This window comes from Salvelinus sp. IW2-2015, linkage group LG10 (genome assembly GCF_002910315.2).
Source record: "Salvelinus sp. IW2-2015 linkage group LG10, ASM291031v2, whole genome shotgun sequence".
NCBI classification, from domain to species: Eukaryota; Metazoa; Chordata; class Actinopteri; order Salmoniformes; family Salmonidae; genus Salvelinus; species Salvelinus sp. IW2-2015.
The window spans coordinates 18,029,749-18,044,941 of record NC_036850.1 but is presented as its reverse complement, the minus strand read 5'-3'; the positions used below and the strand labels follow the sequence as shown (position 1 = coordinate 18,044,941).

At 43.2% G+C, this 15,193-nt stretch overlaps 1 protein-coding gene across 1 annotated transcript in view; it reads right to left on the bottom strand.

The window, feature by feature from the left end:
- Window positions 1–15,193, bottom strand: part of LOC111969441 (ribosome quality control complex subunit TCF25-like) — a 35,564-nt gene that overhangs the window by 10,684 nt on the left and 9,687 nt on the right. Inside the window, 11 exon segments of the mRNA XM_070445434.1 lie at window positions 2,031–2,110; window positions 4,360–4,377; window positions 4,379–4,451; window positions 7,823–7,981; window positions 8,158–8,245; window positions 8,436–8,595; window positions 8,712–8,817; window positions 13,927–13,972; window positions 13,975–14,014; window positions 14,148–14,182; window positions 14,185–14,244. Of these exon segments, the coding sequence (XP_070301535.1) occupies window positions 2,031–2,110; window positions 4,360–4,377; window positions 4,379–4,451; window positions 7,823–7,981; window positions 8,158–8,245; window positions 8,436–8,595; window positions 8,712–8,817; window positions 13,927–13,972; window positions 13,975–14,014; window positions 14,148–14,182; window positions 14,185–14,244 (865 nt within the window).

Here is a 15,193-nt window from a genome sequence, read left to right as displayed (position 1 = left end):
GAGGTGACCGAGAACCCGATGGTCACTCTGACAGAGCACCAGAGTTCCTCTGTGGAGATGGGAGAACCTTCCGGAAGGACAACCATCTCTGCAGCTCTCCATCAAAAGCCACCTAAAGACTCTCAGACCATGAGAAACAAGATTCTCTGGTCTGATGAAACCAAGATTGGGCTGAATGCCAAGCGTCATGTCTGGAGGAAACCTGGCACCATCCCTACGGTGAAGCATGGTGGTGGTAGCATCATGCTGTGGGGATGTTTTTCAGTGGCAGGGACTGGAAGACTAGTCAGGATCGAGGGAAAGATGAACGGAGCAAAGTACAGAGAGATCCTTGGTGAAAACCTGCTCCAGAGCACTCAGGACCTCAGACTGGGCCGAAGTTTCACCTTCCAACAGTATAACAACCCTAAGCACACAGCCAAGACAACGCAGGAGTGGCTTCAGGACAAGTCTCTGAATGTCCCCGAGTGGCCCAGCCAGAGCCTGGACTTGAACCTGATAGAACATCTCTGGAGACCTGAAAATAGCTGTGCAGCGACGCTCCCCATCCAACCTGACAGAGCTTGAGAGGATCTGTAGAGAAGAATGGGAGAAACTCCCCAAATACAGGTGTGCCAAGCTTGTATCGTCATACCCAAGAAGACTCGAGGCTGTAATCGCTGCCAAAGGTGCTTCAACAAAGTACTGAGTGTAGGTTCTGAATACTTATGTAAATGGAATATTTCAGTTTTTATTTTTAATACTTTTGCAAAAATGTCAAAAACTGTTTTTGCTTTGTCATTATGAGGTATTGTGTGTAGATTTGAGGAAAAAAATATATTTAATCAATTTTAGAACAAGGCAGTAACGTAACAAAATGTGGAAAAATTCAAGGGCTCTGAATACTTTCCGAATGCACTGTGTACATATGATATATATGATATATGTACACTACCGTTAAAAAGTTTGGGGTCACTTAGAAATGTCCTTGTTTTTTAAAGAAAAGCACATTTTTTGTCCATTAAAATAACATAAAATTGATCAGAAATACAGTGTAGACATTGTTAATGTTGTAAATGGAAGCGGCAGATTTTTAATGGAATATTTACATTGGCGTACAGAGGCCCATTATCAGCAACCATCACTCCTGTGTTCCAATGGTACGTTGTGTTAGCTAATCAAAGTTTATCATTTTAAAAGGCTAATTAGAAAACCCTTTTGTAATTATGTTAGCACAGCTGATAACTGTTGTTCTGATTAAAGAAGCAATAAAACTGGCCTTCTATAGACTAGTTGAGTATCTGGAGCATCAGCATTTGTGGGTTCGATTACAGGCTCAAAATGGCCAGAAACAAAGAACTTTCTTCTGAAACTCGTCAGTCTATTCTTGTTCTGAGAAATGAAGGCTATTCGTTGCGAGAAATTGCCAAGAAACTGAAGATCTCGTGCAACTCTGTGTACTACTCCCTTCACAGAACAGCGCAAACTGGCTCTAACCAGAATAGAAAGACAAGTGGGAGGCCTCGGTGCACAACTGAGCAATAGGACAAGTACATTAGAGTGTCTAGTTTGAGAAACAGACGCCTCACAAGTCCTCAACTGGCAGCTTCATTAAATAGTACCAGCAAAACACCAGTCTCAACGTCAACAGTGAAGAGGCAACTCCGGGACGCTGGCCTTCTAGGCAGAGTTGCAAAGAAAAAGCCATATAAAAAGAAGAGATTAAGATGGGCAAAAGAACACAGAGGAACTCTGCCTAGAAGGCCAGCATCCCAGAGTCGCCTCTTCACTGTTGACGTTGAGACTGGTGTTTTACGGGTACTATTTAATGAAGCTGCCAGTCTACACTATATTTCTGATCAATTTGATGTTGTTATTTAAATGACAAAAAATGTGCTTTTATTTAAAAAACAAGGACATTTCTAAGTGACCTCAACATTTTGAACGGTAGTGTTTATATTGTGTACTATGTAAAAACCTGCACTGGTACATACCCTACCTTACACAAGATATGTATAATGACACAAGTTAGGACATGTTTGGAGGGTTACCTCTCAGGCCGGGTGTATGAGGCCACTGAGTCCAGCGGGGGGAGAGGATCGAACCCCATCACCGACTGAGTGGTCACCTCCTGGGAGAGAACACACACAATTCACCATTACAGTAAACATATTGAAGGCCTATCCTCACTAACACTGTTACTGATGTAATTGTCAMGCARCCAAAACATCAACGTTGATCTTGTTTGTGTTATGAGGACCTCTCGATGAGGAMGTCCAATCATTATATTTGATTGSGTTCTTCATGSAACCAATAAGGAAGCCGTATGCCAGTMGTTAATTKRCTCTTTSAACTAGAGGACTACATTCTRAGCATAATTTGGCATGCTCTGTACTGTAGRGGTTGTGTYTGTGTACGCTACTCTCKTGCAAACCACATTTACTCTGTGGGACYTTTCATGTTATAKASATACAGGATATASAMTGTACAGAATGAATGAATACAACCATTCATGATCATGTGATAAAGCAGTAAGGAAATTATACTATGATTAGATAAGTCACTCTATTCCCCTATATACTGTGTGCTACTATTGACCAGGGTTATGGCTGGTCAAACGTCATGCAATATAAGGGGATAGGGTGCTACAGTGGGGCAAAAAAGTATTTAGTCAGCCACCAATTGTGCAAGTTCTCCCACTTAAAAAGATGAGAGAGGCCTGTAATTTTCATCATAGGTACACTTCACTATGACAGACAAAATTAGAAAAAGAAATCCAGAAAATCACATTGTAGGATTCTTTATGAATTTATTTGCAAATTATGGTGGAAAATAAGTATTTGGTCACCTACAAACAAGCAAGATTTCTGGCTCTCACAGACCTGTAACTTCTTCTTTAAGAGGCTCCTCTGTCCTCCACTCGTTACCTGTATTAATGGCACCTGTTTGAACTTGTTATCAGTATAAAAAGACACCTGTCCACAACCTCAAACAGTCACACTCCAAATCCACTATGGCCAAGACCAAGAGCTGTCAAGGACACCAGAAACAAAATTGTTGACCTGCACCAGGCTGGGATGACTGAATCTGCAATAGGTAAGCAGCTTGGTTTGAAGAAATTAACTGTGGGGAGCAATTATTAGGAAATGGAAGACATACAAGATCACTGATAACTCCCTCGATCTGGGCTCCACGCAAGATCTCACCCCGTGGGGTCAAAATGACACAAGAACGGTGAAGCAAAATCCCAGAACCACAGGGGGGACCTAGTGAATGACCTGCAGAGAGCTGGGACCAAAGTAACAAAGCCTACATCAGTAACACACTACGCCGCAGGGACTCAAATCCTGCAGTGCGAGACGTGTCCCCTGCTTAAGCCAGTACATGTCCAGGCCCGTCTGAAGTTTGCTAGAGAGCATTTGGATGATCCAGAAGAAGATTGGGGAATGTCATATGGTCAGTTGAAACCAAAATAGAACTTTTTGGTAAAAACTCAACTCGTCGTGTTTGGAGGACAAAGAATGCTGAGTTGCATCCAAAGAACACCATACCTACTGTGAAGCACGGGGGTGGAAACATCATGCTTTGGGGCTGCTTTTCTGCAAAGGGAACAGGACGACTGATCCGTGTAAAGGAAAGAATGAATGCGGCCATGTATCGTGAGATTTTGAGTGGAAACCTCCTTCCATCAGCAAGGGCATTGAAGATGAAACGTGGCTGGGTCTTTCAGCATGACAATGATCCCAAACACACCGCCCGGCGAACGAAGGAGTGGCTTCGTAAGAAGCATTTCAAGGTCCTGGAGTGGCTAGCCAGTCTCCAGATCTCAACCCATAGAAAATCTTTGGAGGAGTTGAAAGTCGTGTTGCCCAGCAACAGCCCAAAACATCACTGCTCTAGAGGAGATCTGCATGGAGGAATGGGCAAAATACAGCAACAGTGTGTGAAAACCTTGTGAAGACTTACAGAAAACGTTTGACCTCTGTCATTGCCAACAACGGGTATATAACGAAGTATTGAGATAAATAAGTATTTGGTCATATAACAAAAGTTTTCCACCATAATTTGCAAATAAATTCATGAAAAATCCTCAATGTGATTTTCTTTCCTCATTTTGTCTGTCATAGTTGATGTACCTATGATGAAAATTAAGGCCTTCTCATCTTTTTAAGTGGGAGAACTTGCACAATTGGTGGCTGACTAAATACTTTTATGCCCACTGTATATGAGACACAGACATAATAATAGAGTAAACCTGGTTGCAAATCTGTTTCTGATTGAACAAAACGACAAACAGCATGACAATGGATTACTGGGCTAAATCAGAAACAGAACTGGTGACCAGGGTATAGTAGAGTGGCTGTTGCCTGAGTCTCTCACCAGCGGTAGAGTGGAGGTCGGCCTCTTTGATTTCAGACAGGATGACGTGGCGATGGATGTTTAGGGGGGCACTCTGGTACCTCTGCTTCCTCCTAGGGGGGTGGAGGAGACAGGAAGGGAAACCAAAGTCAGAGACACATAGGCCAGGTCCTCCCGAGTGGTGCAGCAGTCTAAGGCACTGCACCGCAGTGCTTGAGGCGTAACTACAGCCCCGGGTTCGAATCCAGGCTGTGTCACAGCCAGCCATGACCGGGAGACCCATGAGGCGGTACACATTTGACCCAGCTTCGTCCGGGTTAGGGGAGGGTTTGGCCGGCCGGGATCACAAAAAAGGGGTAAAAGTACAACAAATATATATTAATAATAATAATCAAATAAAAAGAAATAAGCCAATATGCCTCATTTCAGGAGGTTCCTTTTGATTTCTTCCTGACATCGAAATGTAACATTGCTATATTTCATCAAAAAGTGTTGCCTCAACACTTATGAAACAATAACTTTTGCAGATTTGTCATAGACGTATAGATGGTTTCTCAGACCTAGATTAAGCCTTTTCCTAGACTGAAAAGCACTTTCCAAGGAGATTCTCCATTAAAGCATGCTATTTAATCTAAGGAATAGGGGTAATCTGCTAGTCGAACGCCCAAATCTTCATTGCGACAATACTGAAACATCAATCCATGGGCAAGTCAGTGCCACATTTTCATTTGTGCATAAATCAAAATGAAAGAAAAGTTATCTGGCAAATTCAGCAGGCTATGGTGTGAAATAGACTTCTAAGTGCAGTATTTATTGAATTACTTTGGTGTGGTTACCAATGCATGAGCATCTTTTCCCTCTTATAATAAAATAACTGTATTGGGTCATACAAAAGTTTTACTGTGCGTGAAGTTTCGAATGCATCGGTCATTACTATGTGTAATGTGATAGGTATTTCAAACATGACTGTTTCTTTCACACACAAAAACACATTTGATGAATAAAATCTTTAATTACTTGACTTCCTCAAATGAAGTGAATGATGAAGCAATCTTTGAGAGAGGGAGGGAATATGATTTCATTGGTCCTCAATTCACAGCTCAGACACTCCATTTAGGATACATGTAGTTAGCCCTGAGTTACCCTGCCTCGGAGCAAGTAAGATCTGAAGGATTCGTTGCCATAGAAATGTACCTGTCTAAAAGGTAAGCCACATTTGTGAAACCGGTAATCCCAAATTGAACTCAGACCAAAGTTACCTCGCCAACTCCTCAAACTACATTTGTAGTATAGGGCTCAGGACTTCTGACAGTGAGAAAACAACCCAGAAACATTTGGCCTCCTGGAGCACAAAGAGCACTTTATGACCTGTCTCTATGTAACCTCTCTATGTAACCTCTCTATGTAACCTCTCTATGTAACCTCTCTATGTAACGTCTCTATGTAAAGCTCTCTATGTAAACGTTCTATGCAAACGTCTCTTTGCAAAGCGTTCTTTTGCAAACGTCTCTATGCAAACGTCTCTATCGCAAACGTCTCTATGCAAACGTCTCTATGCAAAGCTCTTAAACGTCTCTATGCAAACGTCTCTATGCAAACGTCTCTATGCAAACGTCTCTATGCAAACGTCTCTATGCAAACGTCTCCTATGTAAACGTCTCTATGTAACCTCTCTATGTAACCTCTCTATGTACCCTCTCTATGTACCCTCTCTATGTACCCTCTCTATGTAAACTCTCTATGTAAACGTCTCTATGTAACCGCTCTATGTAACCGCTCTATGTAACCTCTCTATGTACCCTCTCTATGTAAACCGCTCTATGTAAACCGCTCTATGTAACCGCTCTATGTAACCGCTCTATGTAACCTCTCTCTTCTCCACTCGTGAGGGGTCAGTCAGATGACTCTGATTAACATGGGGTTAACAGACAGAGTACAAACACTGACCCTAACCTCGGCAGCCTGAGGTGCAAGTGGGAAACGGAGAAATCGATTGAGAGACCGTTAAGCAGGGTGAGAGAGGGGGAAAAAAATAAACGGATATGTGGGGTGAGAGAAGGAAAAGGAGAGACAACGTGGGAGAGGGTTAAGTAGGGATGAGCGAGGGAAAGGAGGAAGGGTTAAGAGGGGTTAAGAGTAAAGGTAGATGATTGATTGGACTACAATGGTGGATCCTACTGGGTGGTGGAGATGAGGGGTAGGCTTAGAGAGCTTGGGGGTGTACATTTTATTCCAGGGTTAGGTTTTCAGACTTTTTACCTGGGCTTTGCTCCTTTCATATTTATTTTTGATCCTAACAAACTCTCCAAGCCCTGCCGGTGACAAGCATACCCTTAACATGATTCTGCCACCACAATACTTGAAAATACAGTGGGTTTCACTCTGTGTTGTGTTGTATTGGACCCAAGCCTGTAGTTTTTAATTCAGGCAAAAAAGCACAATACTCTGCCGTGTTGTCTTCCAGTACTACTTAACGGCCTTGTTGCAAACAGAATGAATTATTTGAAGTGGACTGTACCACAGGCTTCATTCTTTTCACTTTGTCATACATGTCAGATATGTGGAGTGAATGCAATGTGGTTTATCCTCTGTATTTTCAAAGTTATGTGCTTGCAGCATCATGTTATGGTTATGCTTGTCACCTGCAGGGACTGGGGAGTTTGTCAGGATCAAAATAAATATGAAAGGTGCAAAGCCCAAATAAAAAGTTAGAGGAAACCCTGTCTCAGTCTTCTGAACACATAACCCTGGGATAGAGTTTTATATTTCAGCAGGACAATTACACAAATTGTAATGCCGTATTTGTAATGCCAAAGACACACCAGAATGGCTTTCCAAGAGGTGTTGAGTGTTCCTGAATGGTCCAGTCTCAGTCCTAATTTAGATCTGCTTGAAAATCAGAGACAAGGTTTGAATATTGCTGTCCATCAATGACGTCCAACCAAATTTACTGAGCTTGAGCAAATTTGGGGGGGAAAAAAACAATGGATATATTTTGCCCTAACATCTGTGCAAAGTTGGTAGATTCCTATTCCAAATGTTTTTTCAGCTGTAATGGCTGCCAAATGTGCTTCCACCAAGTATTGACCCTGGGATGTGAAGACATATGCAATCCATATGCAATCTTATTTTTATTTTATTAATTTGGAAAATGTTCTATAATTTTTCTTTCACATTGGAAATGTAGAGTAGGTTGTGAACAATGGTAGAAAAACTATGTCATCTATTTTTGTATTTCATTTTAAGGCTGCAAAATTTGTAAACTGTGCAAGGGGTAAGTAGACCTTCACTAGGCACGGAATGTTGGAGGTGAACTAGCCTGGAATCCACACTGAACATTGCTCCACTGAATCAATGAATATTACTTCTTGAACAGAAATACTCAGTGTGACTTTGAGGATAGAGGTGAATGGGGTAACGAGGAACAGTTTGGGCGGTTGGAAAGGTAATAATGCCAGTGGTCTAGAGTCCAAGGGGCTCTTACTTGTTTTGGCAGTCCTCCACCAGAGGGTCTTTAGTGTCGACCCGTCGTAACACCTCCCTKACACACTCCTCCAGCCACAGCAGGACCCCTCCCTCCCTCCACAGGGTGTGTGTCCGCCCCACATACAGAGACACCAGTTCAGCCAGGGCAGGAGACTGCCTAGAAAGAGGGAAAGAGATGGGAGGAAGGAACAATTCAATTTGTCACTCTAATACAATTTCATGCCAATAAATGATGATTCAATTCCATTAGGCTGACTGACACAGAAGATGTGCATAAAGGGAAGACATGACAGACAGGGAGACATGATGCCTCAGTTGAAGCAGATGTTTTACCCCAACTGGCTTCTGGGTCCAAAGAAGTCATGTGACGATACAGCAGCGTCTGGCTGCACTGTGCACAGGTCCAACAGAGGCATCAACACTGGGGAACAAACAAACAAACAGATATCAGGCATAGGTCTCTTTTCTCTGTGTGTGTGTGTGTGTATGTGTGTGTTATATATAAGCATCCATGGTGGAACACATTCTGACGGCTGTCCCTCTCAGGCCTGTGTGTGTGTGTGTGTGTGTGTGTGTGTGTGTGTGTGTGTATGTGTGTGTGTGACTTTAACCTCCAGGGAACATGATGAGAGCGTTCTGCAGCAGCAGGTCAGCCTTGTCCTTGAGCCTCTCCCTCTGCTCTGACTCAGTCTGATCCTCCTGACTCAGGTGGAAGTGGCTCAGAGCCACAGAGAAGGCAAAGTTTGGCAACTGGGACAGGTTTCTGTGCACCTGGGAAACACACACACACAGGAATCAGACAATACACACACCACACACAGAAATCAGACACACTGGTATGAGGTCACACACACACAGGGAAAATCTTGCACACACACTCGTCTCACCTCCCAATCCTGGTATAGCCGGAGGAGGAAGTTGTACTCTCGTGAGCGCAGGGAGAGGAAGTCAATGAGCAGTAGCATACAGAGAGGATCGCTGTCGGGGTCCAGACTAGGAGAGAAAGGAGATGACGGAATAAAACACACAACAGCTCCTCTTCTTCAATGAATACTTAATTCCGTTTCGCCTGCAGAACTAAGACCACATAACTACTATATAAATAAACATTACAGAAATAAAATAAATGGTTTCTTTATTAACAGCGGACCCATGACAACCCGTGACCAGAATCTGTGCCATTGCTGGAAACACTCAATATCCTGGGGATCCTAAATACAGTGACACTATACATCATGGAAATGGAGGCACTGTGGAGGCACTGTGCTTTTACTGGTATTTCAAGCTTTATCCACTAGTGTTTCTGCAGGTAGAAAATCCTAGGAAATGTTATTTAAGTGACACGGTCTCCAATCAATCAATGTCTGGTTGTGCGTGTGATATTATTATTTACTATAACTTGGCATGGAATACTATTTGTAGATCAGTGATTCTACACCTTATTTTGCTCAAGCTGATCCTCTCCAACAGACTTGGAAGTTGTAGCTAAAAATTMGTAAATTGGGGGCAGTTAAAGGGGAGATTAAATGAATCCAACCATTTGAAATACATTGTATGTAATTCGGGGGGTAGCCCCAACAGATTCAAACCCGAATCCAGCGACTATAAAATCAACACCTGTTGGCTTGACAGTCACTGGATCTGCGTTTGAGTCCCGGTCGGGGCTACCCTCCAAATTCACTACATTGGTGTCAGAAGTGGGATGGTGCCCATGAGGCCATCCGAGTGGCATGTACTCGTGAGGGAGTTGGTAAAGCTTGGGGACACGCTCTCCCGAAGGAAGGGGGTAGTGAAGCGACAATAACCCAACATCTAGCGAGCTCATCAAGAGGTTCGGGGTTCGGACCTCTTGGGAGTAACAGGTGAAGGGGTTGGCTTGGCAGTCGCTGGACCCGGGTTCGAGTCCCAGTCAGATATTGATTGGAGACAGCTTGTGTCAATTAAATATAATTTCCTAAGATTTTCTACCTCCATCAACACTATTGGATAATGCTGGAAATACCGGTAAAAGCACAGTGTGTCCATTTCCGCAACAAAAAGCAGGGCCCTATATGTGGTATATGACAGAGCTGCTGCGGGCGGCAGGGCTGTTCATCTGGTATTCCTATCAGTCATCTACTGAAGCAGAGATAAGGTCCTCCTGATCATAACACAGCAGGCCTGAGAGGGACAGCCGTCACAACGTGTTCCACCGTGGATGCTTATACAGAGCAGACACACACCACCGTGAGGGGAGGAAGCCAGCGTTTGAAGGAAATCAGAGATATACACTGAGTATACAAAACAGTAGAAACACCTTGCTAATATTGAGTTGCACCCGCTTTTGCTGAAAGTGTTCCACAGGGATGCTGGCCCATGTTGACTCCAATGCTTCCCACAGTTTTGTCAAGTTCGCTAGATGTCATTTGGGTGTTGGACCATTCTTGATACACATAGGAAACAGTTGAGCGTGAAAAACCCAACACATAGGAAACTGTTGAGTGCGAAAAATCCAGCAGCGTTGCAGTTCTTGACACACTCAAACAGGTGTGCCTGGCACCTACTACGATACCCCATTCAAAGGCACTTAAATCTTTTGTCTTGCCCATTCATCCTCTGAATGGCACACACACAAGTCATGTCTCAATTGTCTCAAGGCTTAAAAAACATTCTTTAACCGGTCAACTCCCCTTCAATAAATGACATCAATAAGGGGTCATAGCTTTCACCTGGATTCACCTGGTCAGGCTATGTCATGGAAAGAGCAGGTGTTCATAATGTTTTGTACACCATGACCACCACATCCTAGATAAGATAAAGGCTAAAGGCCTAAGACACAGGGCGAAGGCGGATGAATGTGTAATAATAGTGTGTGGCCTGTCCCATGGGTGTTTGTCTGTCATACTGCTTAGACAGGTTTAATGACCAGTAATGGAATGCAGCCACCCTGGTCCATTTAGAAGAGTCATTCCTGGGTACGATATGGACATCTGACTCAGGTTTTATGTTTGTTTAGTTGATGTGAAGTGTGATGAGACCTTTATTATTATAATAAAGAAGGAATCTTTTTAAGAGGAAATCTTAGATAACAATTGGGATCGGGCACAGATTAGCACAGCGCAGCCTTTGTGCCATTTAATAAACTACAAATATCACATAATTAATATATTTAATTTAATTGATTGAACAATCTGTTTATATATATATATATATATATACAGTGGGGAGAACAAGTATTTGACACACTGCCGATTTTGCAGGTTTTCCTACTTACAAAGCATGTAGAGGTCTGTAATTTTTATCATAGGTACACTTCAATGTGTTGTGGGAAGAAACAAGACAGGGAATCTAAACAAACAATCCAGAAAATCACATTGTATGATTTTTAAGTAATCATTTGCATTTTATTGCATGACTAAAGTATTTGATCACCTACCAACCAGTAAGAATTCCGGCTCTCACAGACCTGTTAGTTTTTCTTTAAGAAGCCCTCCTGTTCTCCACTCAATACCTGTATTAACTGCACCTGTTTGAACTCGTTACCTGTATAAAAGACACCTGTCCACACTCTCAATCAAACAGACTCCAACCTCGCCACAATGGCCAAGACCAGAGAGCTGTGTAAGGACATCAGGGCTAAAATTGTAGACCTGCACAAGGCTGGGATGGGCTACAGGACAATAGGCAAGCAGCTTGGTGAGAAGGCAACAACTGTTGACGCAATTATTAGAAAATGGAAGAAGTTCAAGATGACGGTCAATCACCCTCGGTCTGGGGCTCCATGCAAGATCTCACCTCGTGGGGTATCAATGTTCATGAGGAAGGTGAGGGATCAGCCCAGAACTACACGGCAGGACCTGGTCAATGACCTGAAGAAAGCTGGACCACAGTCTTAAAGAAAACCATTAGTAACACACTACGCCGTCATGGATTAAAATCCTGCAGCGCACGCAAGGTCCCCCTGCTCAAGCCAGCGCATGTCCAGGCCCGTCTGAAGTTTGCCAATGACCATCTGGATGATCCAGAGGAGGAATGGGAGAAGGTCATGTGGTCTGATGAGACAAAAATAGAGCTTTTGGTCTAAACTCCACTCGCCGTGTTTGGAGGAAGAAGGATGAGTACAACCCCAAAACACCATCCCAACCGTGAAGCATGGAGGTGGAAACATCATTCTTTGGGGATGCTTTTCTGCAAAGGGGACAGGACGACTGCACCGTATTGAGGGGAGGATGGATGGGGCCATGTATCGCGAGATCTTGGCCAACAACCTCTTTCCCTCAGTAAGAGCATTGAAGATGGGTCGTGGCTGGTCTTCCAGCATGACAACGACCCGAAACACACAGCCAGGGCAACTAAGGAGTGGCTCCGTAAGAAGCATCTCAAGGTCCTGGAGTGGTCTAGCCAGTCTCCAGACCTGAACCAATAGAAAATCTTTGGAGGTAGCTGAAAGTCCGTATTGCCCAGCGACAGCCCCGAAACCTGAAGGATCTGGAGAAGGTCTGTAGGAGGAGTGGGCCAAAATCCCTGCTGCAGTGTGTGCAAACCTGGTCAAGAACTACAGGAAATGTATGATCTCTGTAATTGCAAACAAAGGTTTCTGTACCAAATATTAAGTTCTGCTTTTCTGATGTATCAAATACTTATGTCATGCAATAAAATGCAAATTAATTACTTAAAAATCATACAATGTGATTTTCTGGATTTTTGATTCCGTCTCTCACAGTTGAAGTGTACCTATGATACAAATTACAGACCTCTACATGCTTTGTAAGTAGGACAACCTGCAAAATCGGCAGTGTATCAAATACTTGTTCTCCCCACTGTATATATATATATATATAATATACACACTACACGACCAAAGGTATGTGGACACCTGCTTGTCGAACATCCCATTCCAAAATCATGGGAATTAATATGGAGTTGGTCCACCCTTTACTGTTATAACAGCCTCTACTCTTCTAAGAAGGCTTTCCACTAGGATGTTGGAACATTGCTGCGGGGACTTGCTTCATTCAGCCACAAGAGCATTAGTAAGATTGTACACTGATGTTGGGCATTAGGCCTGGCTCGCAGTCAGCGTTCCAATTCATCCCAAAGGTGTTCGATGGAGTTGAGGTCAAGGCTTTGTGCAGGTCAGTCAAGTTCTTCCACACCGATCTCGACAAACCATTTACGTATGGACCTCGCTTTGTGCACAGGGATATTGTCATGCTGAAACAGGAAAGGGCCTTCCCCAAAGTTGGAAGCAAGTTGAGATTTCCCTTCACTGGAACTAAGCGGCCTAGCCTGAACCATGAAAAACAACCCCAGACCATTATTCCTCCTCCCCCAAACTTTACAGTTGGCACTATGCATTTGTGCAGGTAGCGTTCTCTGGCATCCGCCAAACCCAGATTTGTCTGTGGACTGCCAAATGGTAAAGCATGATTCATCACTCCGGAGAATGCATTTCCACTGCTCCATAGTCCAATGGCATGAGCTTTACTCCACTCCAGCCGACGCTTGGCATTGCACATGGTGATCTTAGGCTTGTGTGCGGCTGCTCTGCTATGGAAACCCATAGCAGCTTCAGCGGACCTGTTCTGTGAGCTTGTGTGGCCTACCACGTTGAGTCTGAGCCGTTGTTGCTCCTAGACCTTTCCACTTCACAAGAACAGGACTTACAGTTGACCAGGGCCACTCTAGCAGGGCAGACATTTTATAAACTGACTTGTTGGAAAGGTGGCATCCTATGACAGTGTCATGTTGAAGTCACTGAGCTCTTCAGTAAGGCATTCTACTGCCAATATTTGTTATGGAGATTGCATGGCTGTGTGCTCGGTTTTATACACCTGTTGCAACATGCAACAATTTCAAAGATTTTACTGAGTTGCAGATCATATAAGGAAATCAGTCAATTGAAATAAATGTATTAGGCTAATCTACATACATAAAAAAAATTATAATAATTAAATGCACACACTTTTAGTCTTTATCTGCACTATTTGTCTTTCTTGTGCGAATAAATAAAAAAACTGTCCGTCGCTGTACTTCTGTCCATTATGCGATTCACACCCTCTACCCCGGACACCTGGGGTGCACACTGTGCGCACAACATAACACACACAGTCTCCCATGTACCTCAGGATGAGTCTGCAGTACTCCAGGGCTGTCCGGGGGCATCCCTCCTCTCCAGGAACATCATGTGCTTATAAACAGCCAAGTAGAAATGCCCTGCAGAGAGGATAAATATATACAGACATTATAAACCATGTAAAATTATAAATTCAATGGAAATTTAAGAGAAAGGCCCTTGCATAACAGCGTTTGTGGATTGACCTGTATAGCAGAGATGTATTATCTAACCTGTTTTCTGGTCGCAGGTAGTCCAGTCTGCTGTTCCTGACGTCAGGCTGCACACAGGGTGGAATGCACACTCAAAGCTGTACAGGGCACGCTCTGAAACACACACACACACACACACCACACCAGTCATTTATCAAAGACAAGTTGAAAATATATAACTTTAGCCAGACACTATCTGGCTGCTAAACAGTCTCAGTGTTTCTCAATTGGTAGATCACCATACCCTCCTCCAGGCTTCTTCCACCTGTCTGTGTTTGTCTTTTTGTAAAAACATAAATGTCTCCCCTCTGCTGCGAAGGCAATGAAAACAGCTTTAAGTGAAACCACTCACTTTCTCCCTTGCAAGTTCCAGTGTCAACTACTACATCAACAAGACTAGCTACCTAGAGGTAGCAGCATTTCTCGTTGGTCAAAACACTGGGTAGGATCCCAAATGTACTAAGCCCTTGCCAAAACTAAGATTATAACAACTGTATAAAAAAAATCCAGAGCGGTTGTAATGAGTTGATATGAGTAGGACCTCTTTAGCATGATCAGGAGCAGCTGACAGGATGAGAGGGGCTACACCCACAAGAATCTTGACATGCACTTTCAGTGACTATATCTGAACAATCAGTGGGTTTGTTTGAATGTATTGTGTACAGTGCAAAACACGTGCTAGATAACTATAAAATAATAAATATTTTTGATGGGTTCAATTCAGCTACTTGTGGTTGAAAATGTACTTTCACCTTGGAGGTCAGAGGAGAAGTCACTGTAAATGGAAGCTGCTTTTTGCTTGCCCTCTGTATTGATGTGATTTAGCCCTGACCAAAGGCGTGATCTGCTCAAACCTTAACTGTATTTATCAACTCATTTATAGATGATGATAGCAGGCAAGTAGCGACAGGCTTGGGTAACAGTATGGTAACATTTTCCTGCCTAAATGCATTTATCTGAGGAATCTGAAATACGCTACTTTGCAATGCTGGCCCCTTGTTCTTTTTTTCCAATTTAGAGTCTTTCAGAGAATAAACATGCTGTGGATACAGCTGACTCAATT